Raw genomic sequence first — 14151 nt, forward strand, 5'->3', positions numbered from 1 at the left:
TTTAGAGAAGCAAGCAAATAACCCATATTTCCTCCAGCCTTAAGCAGTTAATTGTAACTTTCTGAGTCTCATGAAGTTTAGACATTTTTATTGCAAATATGGAGCAAACATTTCTGATAATCATTATTTTTTATATTTCTTCAGGCCTGTCTACTAGTCATTTTGCCTGGGCATTTCATTCAGTAGCAGAAGAAGAACTGCTGAACACGTTGCCAACAATGCAGAAAGACAATCCCACTTGGTCCGAACTGAGAGCCATGGGTGTGGGATGGTGGGTTCGGAATACCCGCGTCTTACGCAAATGTGTAGAAAAGGTAAGTACGTATGTTATGTTAGTGTCAAAAATATGTATTTAGGATGTTTCTTTCAGTGACATTTCATATTTTCTCTCCTTTTATCCTTTTAATTTGAGGCAGTAAAATCATTTTAAATAGTCTTTATATTTGAAAATATGTTACTATATTTTAAACTTTATATTCTAATTCTTAAATTGCTAGTTGATGCATTTATTTAATATTATATGTCTGAATTTTACAAAATAATGTGTATACATGTTTAGAAAAAATAAAATGGTACAGAAGAGCTTGTAATGAAAAATAAAGTCCTATTCTCACCTCTCTGTCTCCTTGGAGACCACCACTATAAATTATCCTACTCAAAAAAACTAGGGGATATCTCAAAATGAATATGAAGCGATAAAACATCCCCTAATTTTTGTGAGCAGTATATTTTTGTAATTGTTAAATATACATATTTGTAATATACAGGTGCATGCATTTATATACATATTTTTAATGTTATTGAAAATTTATACAGATAATGTGTGCCAGTTTTATATATGAGGAAAACTATATATTTGTTCACTTAAAAATGGTTTCTGTGAAATTTTGACCTATATTTTCTAATTATAGGTAGCCAAGGCATCCTTTTATAGAAAGAACGACCCTTTAGATGCTGCCATTTTTTACCTTGCAATGAAAAAGAAGGCTGTGATTTGGGGATTATATAGGTAGGTGAGAAAACTGTACTTCAAAATGAAAAGTTTTTCATAAGGAGTAAATGTATGAAGTAAAGATTTGTTTTTCTGGTTAGTGTGATTCATGTAGATTCTCTGTTATTTTTGTTTTTTTGTTTTGTTTTGTTTTGTTTTTTGTATTCTTCTGAAGCTGGAAATGGGGAGAGACAGTCAGACAGACTCCCGCATGCGCCCGACCGGGATCCACCCGGCACGCCCACCAGGGGGCGACGCTCTGCCCACCAGGGGACGATGCTCTGCCCCTCCGGGCATCGCTCTGTTGCGACCAGAGCCACTCTAACGCCTGGGGCAGAGGCCAAGGAGCCATCCCCAGCGCCCGGGCCATCTTTGCTCCAATTGAGCCTCGCTGCGGGAGGGGAAGAGAGAGACAGAGAGGAAGGAGAGGGGGAGGGGTGGAGAAGCAGATGGGCGCTTTTCCTGTGTGCCCTGGCCAGGAATCGAACCCGGGACTTCCGCACGCCAGGCCGACGCTCTACCACTGAGCCAACCGGCCAGGGCCGTTATTTTTGTATTTAAGGAGAGATTTCATAGGGAAGAAGCCCAGGTGTTATCCAGAACAGAAGATTTTGATGAGGCTATTTTATCAATAGTTTGTTCTTAGGTTTTATCAGTCCAGAAAAGATTTTGTGGGTTTTTTTGCTTATTTTTAAGAATTTCTTGTGACACTCCTACAGAACAAAGAACTAAACCAGATATTTGCATCTGGAGCGTGGAAGATAATTGGTGGAGTCTGGAACAGGCATCTACCCTGTGCCCTATAAAAGCTCATGCGCCAAGCTGTCCTCCTAAACTGCCCTCTGCCCGTGGGCCCAGATCCCATAATTGAACTTGAGTCATTTAGGATTTTTTTCTTTCTCGTTTGTCCTCAGCAAGACTTGGTGAACATGATTACCATTTGTTTTGGGTTTTGTTCCAGATAAATCCATATGAACAGCAGCCTTTGGAGAAAAATCATGGTACTAGCCAGTTTTACAAGAGACTAGATCTCTTAGGATTCTTTTCAATCAGTACAGATTCTTTAGAGTTTGATCATCAAAGTGTTATCCTTAGGTTCCAGTGGAGGTTAAGGTGATTAATGAGATGTAAATGGTGAAGTCACACAAAAGTTAATATAAATTATACATTTCACATGGATTCAAAAATAATTTTTCATAGTGCTGCTAATGCAATTTTTATAGTTTTTTGAAAGTTTTTTTTTTTTTTTAATTAGAGCAGGGAAGGCAGAGAGATAGAATCCCACATGCGTCCTGTCTGAATCCACCTGGCAAGGCCCCAATAGGGCTATACTCTGCCCATCTCTGTTGCTCTGCAGCCAAGCTATTTTTAGTGCCTATGATAGAGGCCATGGAGCTATCTTGGGGGGGGGAGGGCAACTCCAGCCAATCAAGCCATGGATATGGGAAAGGGGGGGGGGGAGAGAGAGAGAGTAGGAGAGAGAGAGAGAAGGGTGGAGAAGGGTTGAAGAAGTAGATGGTCATTTCTCCTGTGTGCCCTGACCAGGATTTGAACCCAGGACATCCACATGCCAGGCTGATGCTCTTCTACTCACTGAGCCAACTTGCCAGGGCTTTGTAAGAATTTTTTAAATAATCTCAGATATACATGAGAAACTAAATGTATATCATAAATATTCTTTGCTCAGAAAAGAAGATATGTAGTAACTTTTGAACTGTCAAATGTTTCCTTTGAGTCTTACAAACTTTTAAGTGGCTGACTTCATAAAATCGTTTCTGATATAGAAACATTATCATTCAAAATTTTCATACTGTTTTCTTTCTTATAGATCCCAAAAAGATACCAAGATGACACAGTTTTTTGGACACAATTTTGAAGAGGAGAGGTGGCGTAAAGCAGCTTTAAAGAATGCATTTTCTTTGTTAGGCAAACAGAGATTTGAACATTCTGCAGCATTTTTTCTTTTAGCTGGTTGCCTGAGAGATGCAGTTGAGGTAATGAATGAAACCTTTTTAAAAATAGCACTGTCGTCCTCTTATTCAGGTCTTAAATTTTCATTTTTTAATTTTAACTTAAATCTGGTGGAAATAACACAAGACTAAAATAATTGATAAAATTTAATAATGACTTAAAATTTTGCGTATAACTTGAATGATACTATTTACACAGAATTAAGATTAATCAGGTCTTGTTGGTTGCTAGAGATAGGTAATTTATTTGACTCTAGAGTATTCAGTATTTTAAAAAGTTTGTCCTGCCTGACCTGTGGTGGCGCAGTGGATAACGCGTCGACCTGGAAATGCTGAGGTCGCCGGTTCGAAACCCTGGGCTTGCCTGGTCAAGGCACATATGGGAGTTGATGCTTCCAGCTCCTCCCCCCTTCTCTCTCTCTGTCTCTCTCTCTCCCTCTCTCTCTCCTCTCTAAAAATGAATAAAGAAAAAAAAGAAAAAAAAAAGTTTGTCCTATCAATTTAAACATATATTTGAATCTATATTTATTTTGCTCTGTCTTGTTTGATAAACGTTAGCAAATTTTAACAGATTATTTCTCAGTGAACCTTAAAAAATTATGAGCTTTTAAGATGCAACATGTCTATCTTAAATTGCCCTTTTGCTCAGAGTTTTATACAAGCAAACAACTTTTTAAATTTGGAAACGCTATTCTGCTAAGGTGGATGGGAAGAGTAAAACTTCCAAGAATAAAACAAATATGTCATTTGAATTGATGCTATTAATAATGATTCAGTATATCCTCATTAGGCCAATTCTTTTTGCAAACATATTTTGTACTGGCAGGTAGATTTATAAGTTATTAACATAAATGCTATCAAGTAGACGTGCTAAAAGCAAGCAGTATGTTTTGGGTTTTTTAAATCATCCTTGTTGACTATTTTCTAATAGTAGTAAAACATTGTGTTCATCTAGTTATTAGTGAGTCCGTTGAATTTATCTTAAATAAAAGCTACCTTGACCAGGTAGCTCAGTTAGAGCATCGCCCTGATATGTCAAAGTTGCGGGTTTGATCTTCCATCCGGGCACATACAAGAAGCAACCAATGAATGCACTGCTAAGTGGAACAACAAATCAATGTCTCTTTCTCTCAAATCAATAGATAAAAAAATTTTTAAAAAGGAAGATATTCCTGCTTATTTGTAAACATTTCTTTTTCTTTTTGAAGGTATGTCTTGAGAAACTGAACGACATTCAGTTGGCTCTTGTAATAGCAAGACTCTATGAGTCTGAATTTGATAAATCTGCAACATATAAGACTATTTTACGTAAAAAAATTTTGGGAATTGTTTCTCCTGTCAGTGAACTCGATACATTGAATATCAGTATGCATTATGATCCTTTTCTTCGGAGTATGGCCTATTGGATTTTGGAAGATTACAGTAGTGCTTTGGAAACATTAATAAAGCAACCTATCAGAGAGGATGATGGTAAGCTGCGTTTTTAAGATGTTAATGAGTTTTATTAGTGTTTGCTGGGTACAGACACACTGTTGGGTAGTAAGGATAATACAAAGCAAGTGAAGGTATGGTCTAAAACTTTATGGTTTGGTTGGGGACACAGAGTAATGACACTTTTATTTTGTTTTCCAGAAAAATAAGATTTTTGAAAATCAAGGATTTGGGATTTTCTGTTTTTATAAAATCAATATATTTAACATAAATATATAAACATTTGAATATAAATGTTTTGAAGAAAATACTGGTATAAATTCAGTTTATTGTAGGTGGAAGCACATTAATCAGTTTTTACAATATTTAGGTTTTGTGTGTGTGTGTTTGTGACAGACAGAGAGAGACAGAGAGAGGGACAGACAGACTGGAAGGAAGAGAGATAAGAAGCATCAATTCTTTGTTGCGGCAACTTAGTTTCTTATTGATTGCTTTCTCATATGTGCCTTGACTAGGGGGCTACAGCAGACCGAGTGACCCCTTGCTCAAGCCAGCGACCTTGGGCTCAAGGTGGTGAGCCTTACTCAAACCAGATGAGCCCACGATCAAACTGGTGGCCTCGGGGTTTCGAACCTGGGTCCTTCACGTCCCAGTCCAACACTTTATCCACTGCACCACCGCCTGGTCAGGCAGTTTTACAATTTTTGTAGTAAAAAATATATTTGTTGGTCCTGGCCGGTTGGCTCAGTGGTAGAGCATCGGCCTGGTATGCAGAAGTCCCGGGTTCGATTCCCGGCCAGGGCACACAGGAGAGGCGCCCATCTGCTTCTCCACCCCTCCCCCTCTCCTTCCTCTCTGTCTCTCTCTTCCCCTCCCGCAGCCGAGGCTCCATTGGAGCAAAGATGGCCCAGGCGCTGGGGATGGCTCCATGGCCTCTGCCTCAGGCGCTAGAGTGGCTCTGGTCGCAACAGAGCGACGCCCCGGATGGGCAGAGCATCACCTCCTGGTGGGCGTGCCTGGTGGATCCCGGTCAGGCGCATGCGGGAGTCTGTCTGACTACCTCCCCGTTTCCAGCTTCAGGGAAAAAAAAATGTATTTGTTAAAAAGAAAGTTGATATATGTGGTGTGATTAAAAATCACTTAATTAAATTCTTGACTTGAGCATGAGATGCTAAGGTAGAGAACTTTTTTAATGTTCTCTTTTGAGTCTACTTCTGTTTTTTGTTTTAGAAATTCATTCTGTTAAAGCTTTTCTAGAGGTTAGTATAAAATGGAATTTTATATAAGTTTATATAAAATAATGGGATATGCTTTTCAAATATTTTTCCATAGGTAGAACCAAATTGCCTGATAGCTAGTATAGTAGGTGTCATATCATTTGGAGTACTAATTGGAATAGGTTCTACTTTGTAGCTTTTGGTATAGCCTCATTTAATTAGGAACTATCATATGTCTTTTTATATGAAAGCCATGTACTCAGTTGTTCTAGTCTCCTAGCCGTCTGAGTTGTATGTAGATTTCCAAACAAGTCTCTATCTAATGAAGGGGGAGAAATAAAAGGCCTTTTTAGTCACTGTTTTTTATACCTACACATATTCATGTCAACATTTATTTTGATTTGGGATTAATACATGACCACATCCTTTAGAGCCAAATTAGCCTGTATTTTAGAAGAAAAACGAAAAGGATAATAGTGGCTTGTGCCTGGTTGATAGGAGGGAGGCAGAGAGAAGTGGTTGGATTTGGAATATAGTGCTAAGGTTGCCTAGATGGAACAGGATTGGATATGAAGTGTGAGGGATTAAGAATCAAGGATAATTCCTGGGTTTTTAGCTTGAGCAAATAGATAAATGATGTGGGGAAGGCTGGGAGCAGATTTGAGGGAGTGTTGCTTTAGATAAAGAAAACTTCTCTGATAAGGTCACCTTTGAGCAGAGACCTAACTGAAATGAGTGAGTAGTCACCTGTAGGTATCTGGGTAAAGAGTGGTTTAGGCCATAGGCTCACTAAATAAAAAGGGCATGAGGCAAGAGTATGTAGTACATGTAAATGTAAATGTACTGTAGGCCTTTGGATATCCATAGTATTCTAGACTTTCAGGATGAACTTGGGACAGGTGATAGAGATACGCAAGTTATTAGCATATATATAGTATTTAAAAGCATTGGAACTGTGTGAGTTCATACAATGAGTGTCAGAAAAAAATCAAGCATTGAATTCTGAGATACTCTGTATTCAAAGGTAAAGAAGTTGAGGAGTAGCAAAGCAGACTGGGCAGGAGTGTCCAGGAAAGTAAGAGAAAAAGGACTGTGTATAAGTGGATGTTTTAAATGATCTTAGATTGTATAACCTTTGTTTTCATACTCTTAGAATACCTTGATTACAAATGTGTTTTTGTCTGTTCAGTGCTATGTATTATTGTGGTCTGTCAATAAAATTATGTCAGAGGAATAGGTAGATGAAGGTGCCATAGTAGAGAAAAAGGACTGTAATATAACCCTTGAAGAATTCTCCTTGGTTCATAAAATGAATTTCCTTTCAGATCAAGTCATGATGTCAGCCTGTAATCCTGCAGTTTTTAATTTCTACAATTATCTAAGAACACATCCTCTTCTGCTGAGACGTCATTTTGGATCATCTGATGCATTTTCCACACATGTGAGTTTAACAGGAAAAAGTGGACTGGCAGGAACAATTAATCTAAGTGAAAGAAGATTATTTTTTACTACGGCCTGTGCTCATTTAAAAGCTGGCTGCCCTATGTTGGCTTTGGAAGTATTATCAAAGATACCAAAAGTCATCAAGAAAACAAAACCTTTTTGTAGAACATCTAGTTTTCTGAATACTAGTAAAGACTGTTCTCCTACTTCTCCATTCAAACTGGATGCAAGGGAGGATAAGTCTTCTGCTATTGATTGGTCACAGTCACTCATTAATGGCTTTGGATCTTCTTCAGAGGGTTCTTCAGAGAAACAGTCAAACTCTACTCTTTCTTTTGACTGGAGCCAACCAAGTGTTGTATTCCAGGATGACTCTTTAGAATTAAAATGGGACAGTGATAATGATGATGAAAATGAGGATCTCCCTAGCTCAACAAAAGAATTAAAACCTTTAAAGAAAAAAATAGGAAAAAAAATAGATGAAACGAGTTCTAATTACACAGAATCTCTCAGCACACTGGATGAAAATGACATTTTAAGTCCATCAGAAGATATAATTGCAGTCCAGTTAAAATTTAGAGCATGTTTAAAGATTCTCACAGGAGAACTGCGTACTTTATCTACTGGCTATGAAATAGATGGTGGAAAATTGCGTTACCAACTGTACCACTGGCTTGAAAAAGAGGTGATCGCTCTTCAAAAGACTTGTGACTATTGTTCAAATGCCAAAGAATTACAATCTACATTTGGTGCAAATGAAGATGAATTAGGAATAAATGAAGATGCTGAAGATTTGCTCCACCAAACAAAGGTGAAACAAATGAAAGAAAATTTTCAAGGAAAAAGACTGTGGCTTTTGAAATATCAATCACTCTTGAGAATGTTTCTTAGTTACTGCATACTTCATGGATCCCATGGTGGGGGTCTTGCATCTGTGAGAATGGAATTGATTTTGCTTTTACAAGAATCTCAGCAGGTATGTAACATATGATAGCCAGTCAAAATAGTTCATGTATAACAAAGTTTTTGATAATTGCTTTTTTTGTTTTTAAATAATAAAATTGTTTATTTTCTTCATTATGATAGCTTTAAGAAATACTCCTTTCTTAAAAAGGTGTGTGGTGTGTCACATTGTGTATTTGTAGAGTTGTGCACGTATTGCAGTTTAAGTACAGTTTGGTGTTATGCTGAATTCATACTCCACATTCTTGTAGGAATGCCTTATGAAGGTGATGACCTTCTTTTGTTAAAAGGGTAATGTCCCATTGGTTTTTCAATATAATTGCTGGAATGTTGACCTCATCAAGTCCCTTCTAACTATAAAAAGTTTCCATTAGGCTTTTAATTATTAGTTGTTTTGAAGTTTTTCAAAGAAACCCTTGAATTACATAATTAATGGGTTATAACTATGAATGGCTGGTTTACCTTTTTTTCCTTTGTTTTTAAGGAAACATCAGAACCAGTATTTTCTAATCCTCTGTCAGAGCAAACCTCAGTACCTCTCCTCTTTGCTTGTACAGCCAGTGCCAAAACAGTAGTTGCCAATCCGTTACTGCACCTTAGTAATCTTACACACGATGTTCTACATGCCATAATAGGCTTGGATTCACCACCCCATCCTGATATCCAAAGCAATAAAGTAAGTATACTTGGTTTCAGTCTTTTAATTTACCTATAGACTACAGTAAGACTAAAATATAAATGTTAAGGTTTTTAAAAACAATTTTAAACATCAAACCATACAATAGTGATTGTTACATTACCAAGTTTATATTGATTTTGTTTAAAGAAAACTTCTGGTTGTAGACCAGGCTCATCTTACTTATGTTACTTATACGCAATATGGTGCTTCTGTTTTTAATCCAGTGCTAATGGCTAAGTCTTACTTAGCCATTTTATTAAGATAAGAGTAATTGGTATATATGCAGTACATGAGTAATTTCTTTAGCAGTACGCTTAGCCAGAAGGCTGTATTTTAGAGATAGAAACTTAATATTTTGATGTAAAGTTTATAATATGTAAATTATTTCTTTGTTAGTATTTAAAGTTACATATTTTCAGGATAATACGAGGTATCTTGTCTGTCATTCCTTTGGGCTAGGTAGTGACTCATGATTCTGACTACAGCAGAATCACCTTAAGTGCTTGTTAAATGTTTGGCTTGTTCACGTCACTCCAGACTTACTGAATTTGTCTGTGAGAGTGAGTCTCAAGAATGTATATTTTTAAGAATTTCCTTAAGCCTGACCAGGTGGTGGCGCAGTGGATAGAGTGTCAGACTGGGATGCAGAGGACCCAGGTTCGAGACCCTGAGGTCGCAAGCTTGAGCGCGGGCTCATCTGGTTTGAGAAAAGCTCACCAGCTTGGACCCAGGGTCACTGGCTTGTGCAAGGAGTTACTCGGTCTGCTGTAGCCGCCGCCCCCCCCCCCCCCCAATCAAGGCACATATGAGAAAGCAGTCAATGAACTACTAAGGTGGTGCAACGAAAAATTGATGATTGATGCTTCTCATCTCTCTTTGTTCCTGTCTGTCTGTCCCTATCTATCCTTCTCTCTGACTCTCTCTCTGTCTCTGTAAAAAAAAAAAAAGAAAAAGAATTTCCTTTGGTGACTTATGCAAAACTAAAACTAATCATATACATAGTTACCATCCATTCATCTTCCCATCCATCACCACTCCATTTTATCTACCATTAATATCACATTTCATATATCATTTTTACTCTCCAAACATAGTGAGATACTTTAATGTATGGCCAAGTTTGACTATTTTTGAATCTATATTTTTTTCCCCTTATACTCTGTCATCTGGTTCTCAAATTCCTCACAGGCAGCAATATCACACTAGTTTGATTTTCTGCTTTACCTAATGGTGGCCTCTCCTAGAGTTTTATACCCTCTTAAATAACCTTAACCCTTGTAATTTCACTTTACCACTTCTTTTCCTATACTGCTCTGTGGTATAACTAAATGTCCCCATTGCGTCTTCTACAGTTAGGAATTAATTTCCTTCAAATTGTGCTCATTTTGGCCAAACTCTATTCCATATATAACTTTAATAGTAAGTATACCACTGGTATATCGGTTAGCTTTTGTTGCTTAAGAACCATTCTGAAACATTAGTAGCCTAAAATAGCCATCATTTGTTTTTGCCCGTGTTTCTGTGGGTTAGCTCATCAGTTCTGGTTTGGACCAGCTGGGCTGATCTCTGGATACTTTCATTTATCTTTGGGGAACTGGTAGGTTGACTGGATTCTGAATGATCTAGGATGACTTCACTTAAATTTCAGATGGTCAGCAGACTCTTGCAGAGCTGACCAAAGAATCTGGGTCCTATGTGTCTCATCTTCCAACAGGGAAGCTAGCACATTAGTCTGGATTCTCTAGAGAAACAGAACCAGTAAGGGGGGTGTGTGTATATAAAAAGCGTTATTATAAGCTGTTGACTCACATGATATGGAGGCTGAGAGGTCCCTAGATCTGCAGTTGGCAAGCTGGAGACACAGCAGAGCTGACCACATAGTTTCAGTTTAACTCTGAAGTCCTGAGGACCAGTTGAAAGCCAGCAGCAGGCTTGAGACCCAAGAAGAGCCAGTGTTTCAGTTCTAGTTCAGAGGCAGGAAAGACTCATGTCCAAGCTCGATGCAGCCAGACAGAAGTTCGCTCATGCTCAACCTTTCTGTTCTATTAAGGTCTTCAGTTGATTGGATGAAGCATACTCATATCTGCTTTGCTTAGTGATCCAATTCAAATGTTAATCTCCAAAATCACCCTAACAGATGCACCCAGAATAATGCTTGACCAAATGTCTGGGCACCTCGAGTCGGTCAAGTTGACACATAAAATTAACAACCACAACTAGATTATTTCACATTATGGTTGCAGGATTTTAAAAAGCAGCAAGAGTAGAAATTTCAAGACCTTTTAAGGACTAGGTTCAGAATTCATATATGACTTCTGTTGTATCCTCTTAGACAAAGCAAGTTACAAGGGCAGCCCAGATTCAATAAGTGGTGAAATGTGCTCCACCTTTTGATTGGACAATATTCTGATCACTTGTGCAATATTCCATATGTGGTCTCTGCTGTCTTCATTCTACATGGCGGTATTCTTGGTTTTAATTCATACTGCATGTCTTACTGATCATTGAATTAGAAATAGCAACGAGATTTTACTCTGTTATTCACTGTTTTTATCAACATAAAAGACTGTCATGCTTCATAATTAGATCAAGAGCTTAGTCTTCTAGTTTCTTATCTAGGTTACACTTCTCTTTCATTCTCAGATCTGCTTCTGTTATTTCTCATCATGCTGTATTTAAAATCTCTTCCCCAAGATAAATGTTTGCCTTTAATTGCTATCTTCTTCTTTCTCTAAAATTTAACCCTCTTTAAATTTTTTTTTACTATATTACCTAGAATATGTGGTAGCATATTTTTCAATGTCCTGTCTATCGGTGAACTGTCCTTTGTCAGTCTGTGCTTTTTTATATTTTGGTTGAGGAAGAAGCAGGTTGAACCTTAAAGGGTTTGCTTTTAATACATGGTTCATGCACTACTGAATAGCTAACATCTGTTCCCATTTGTTCTTGAAATTGAAATTAGGTAGCAGATATGTGCTTTATAATTTCTGCCAAAGGCTCGGTATTTTTTCGTCTCTAGTGAGACTTTAAAAGTTAGAAATGAGTGTTAAGGAAAAAAAAGAAGTAGTTTATAAGGGCAAAATTATTTTTTCATCTTTTTTAAAATGCTGATTATATTAGGTCTTACAAAAAGTTACCTTACATAATTAATTTTGTTTGTTGGTTTTTTTCCAGGTATATGTAATGCATACTTTAGCAGCCTCACTTTCTGCTTGTATATATCAGTGCCTTTGTGGAAGTCATAACTACAGGTAAATATTTTTGTGAATTTTTTTTGTTTTGTTTTTGTGGGTTGGTTTTTTTTGTTTTTTGCAGAGACAGAGAGAGTCAGAGAGAGTGTAGACAGGAACAGACAGACAGGAAGGGAGAGAGATGAGAAGCATCAATTCTTCGTTGTGGCATTTTAGTTGCTCATTGATTGCTTTCTCATATATGCTTTGATGGGGTGGGGGCGGGGCTACAGCAGATCATGTGAGCCTTGCTCAAACCAGATGAGCCCTCACTCAAGCTGGCAAGCTCGGGGTTTTGAACCTGGGTCCTCCGTGTCCCAATCTGATGCTCTATTCAATGCGCCACCACCTGGTCAGACCATATATCTTTGTGAAATTTAAGAATGCTTGCAGTAAACTGATGAGGTTACAGAATATGAATTTTTTTCTTTAGAAAAACTATATACAACAGTGCACTTTAATGCAAAAAACATGTAGCTGTTGTGTTGAGTACTGGTTCTTTTTCCACCTTTCAGATTTTAACTTAAGACTTTATGGCAAATGAATCTCAAGTAAAACCCTTGTCAATATAACTTACTTAGCAGCCTTTTGTTGATTATTGCCTAATGCCAGACATTGTGATATGCACACAGTTTCTCCTTCCTTACAATCAATCTTGTTAGAAACAAATGTGAACTGATAAATGATACATCACATGATGTAGTACTTAAATAATAAGTATTACAATATGATGGATAGTAAAAGGCTCAGGGAATGCAAAGGAGGGAGTGACTGACTTGGACTTGAGAAAAATTTTACAGAAGAGTTGATGATGATTATTATTTTTTTTGATGATTATTTTGATGAAGATTTTTCTCTTTATATCCTAAGGTTTCATTATAGTTTATCTAGGCTTTTAAAAAATACTGTTTAAGACTCTGGAGTTTTTCTGTATCTTTCATTAGTTCTTTGAAATTCTCTAACTTTATTTCTTCAAATATTTTGTCTTCTCCTATTTTCTTTCCTATTAGACAGACAGTAGAACTTCTGAGTCCTTCTTACTTTTTTTAACTTTCTTTTCATATATTCCTAATCTTCATTTCTTTTTGCTTTATTTCAGAGGAAAGCCTAGCTTCATTTTCTAGACACTAATGCATTCTTCAGCAATGTCCTATCTTTTATTAAGCCCATCTAAGTTTCTTTTAGAAGATCTGTTTTTCATTTTTTGAGATCTCTGTTGATTTTAATAGCCACATTTATTTTTATATCTTATTTTATTTCGTGATTTTTTAAACCTCTCTGAATATAAGCACTTTTCTTATTGTTCCAATAAATCTGCTTCCTCAGGTGCAAGTCTTTCACTGAGTTTGTCAGCTTCTTTGGTGTTGATTTTTCACTGTCTGTTTATCTGTGTGTTTGAAATTTCCCATGAGTAACCTAAGCTTACTACTCTGGTTGGATATCCTAAGTTTGCTTCAACTTGATTTTTTGACACTGGTCCACCAAGAGTTCATTTTCTTGTTATTGAGTGTGACTTTATTTTCATCAGAGTGTTTTTATCTTTCTTATCATTACCATTTATAGTAATGGGATTTTTTTATTGTTACTCTGCCATCTTGAAATTGGAAAGTAAAGCAATAGAAAGTACTTACAAATGCATCAAAATGTTATCACTAATAAGACTTCCCGACAGAAGAAGTCTAACCCATTAAATGTGCTGTATTTAAATACTATATTCCTTTACTTAACATATGATATAGAAGTTTCTGACAGGTTAACAAAATCTTGAGTACCATTTTCTGTTAATATTTCACACTTTATGTCAAGCCATCTGTTTAGTTTTTAGATTAAAGTGCCATGTTCTTGGAGAAGCTTACTCTAACCCAGATTATGTGAAATGCTGCTATCTTTTGCTTTCATGGCACTGTTTATATAGATTTTGTCTTACATAATGTTGTGATAAAATTATTTGTGTCTGATTTCCCCACCAAGCTATAAATTTCATGGGAGAACAAACCATGCTTTTTATTCTGTTTGGAACCTAGTGCATATACTTGATGTAACTTTCCCTGATGTAGGGTAGATAGCCATAAATATCAAATTAAACATAATTGGCTTTGATTTTAACCAGATAGCCTTGTTTTAAAAAGTGTGATATATAAGCTTGCTACTTATGGCCAATAGTAATTCAGTTTTCTCACTTGCACATATTCTGTGCCTTTCACTAAATAAATATCCTGAAAACTTA

At 36.8% G+C, this 14151-nt stretch overlaps 1 protein-coding gene across 1 annotated transcript in view; it reads left to right on the top strand.

The window, feature by feature from the left end:
- LOC136403400 (dmX-like protein 1) overlaps positions 1-14151 on the top strand; it is a 120986-nt gene that overhangs the window by 36108 nt on the left and 70727 nt on the right. Inside the window, 7 exon segments of the mRNA XM_066382073.1 lie at positions 145-314; positions 912-1009; positions 2820-2985; positions 4170-4431; positions 6935-8028; positions 8500-8691; positions 11869-11945. Of these exon segments, the coding sequence (XP_066238170.1) occupies positions 145-314; positions 912-1009; positions 2820-2985; positions 4170-4431; positions 6935-8028; positions 8500-8691; positions 11869-11945 (2059 nt within the window).

Source organism: Saccopteryx leptura, chromosome 4, assembly GCF_036850995.1.
Source record: "Saccopteryx leptura isolate mSacLep1 chromosome 4, mSacLep1_pri_phased_curated, whole genome shotgun sequence".
Lineage (NCBI taxonomy): Eukaryota > Metazoa > Chordata > Mammalia > Chiroptera > Emballonuridae > Saccopteryx > Saccopteryx leptura.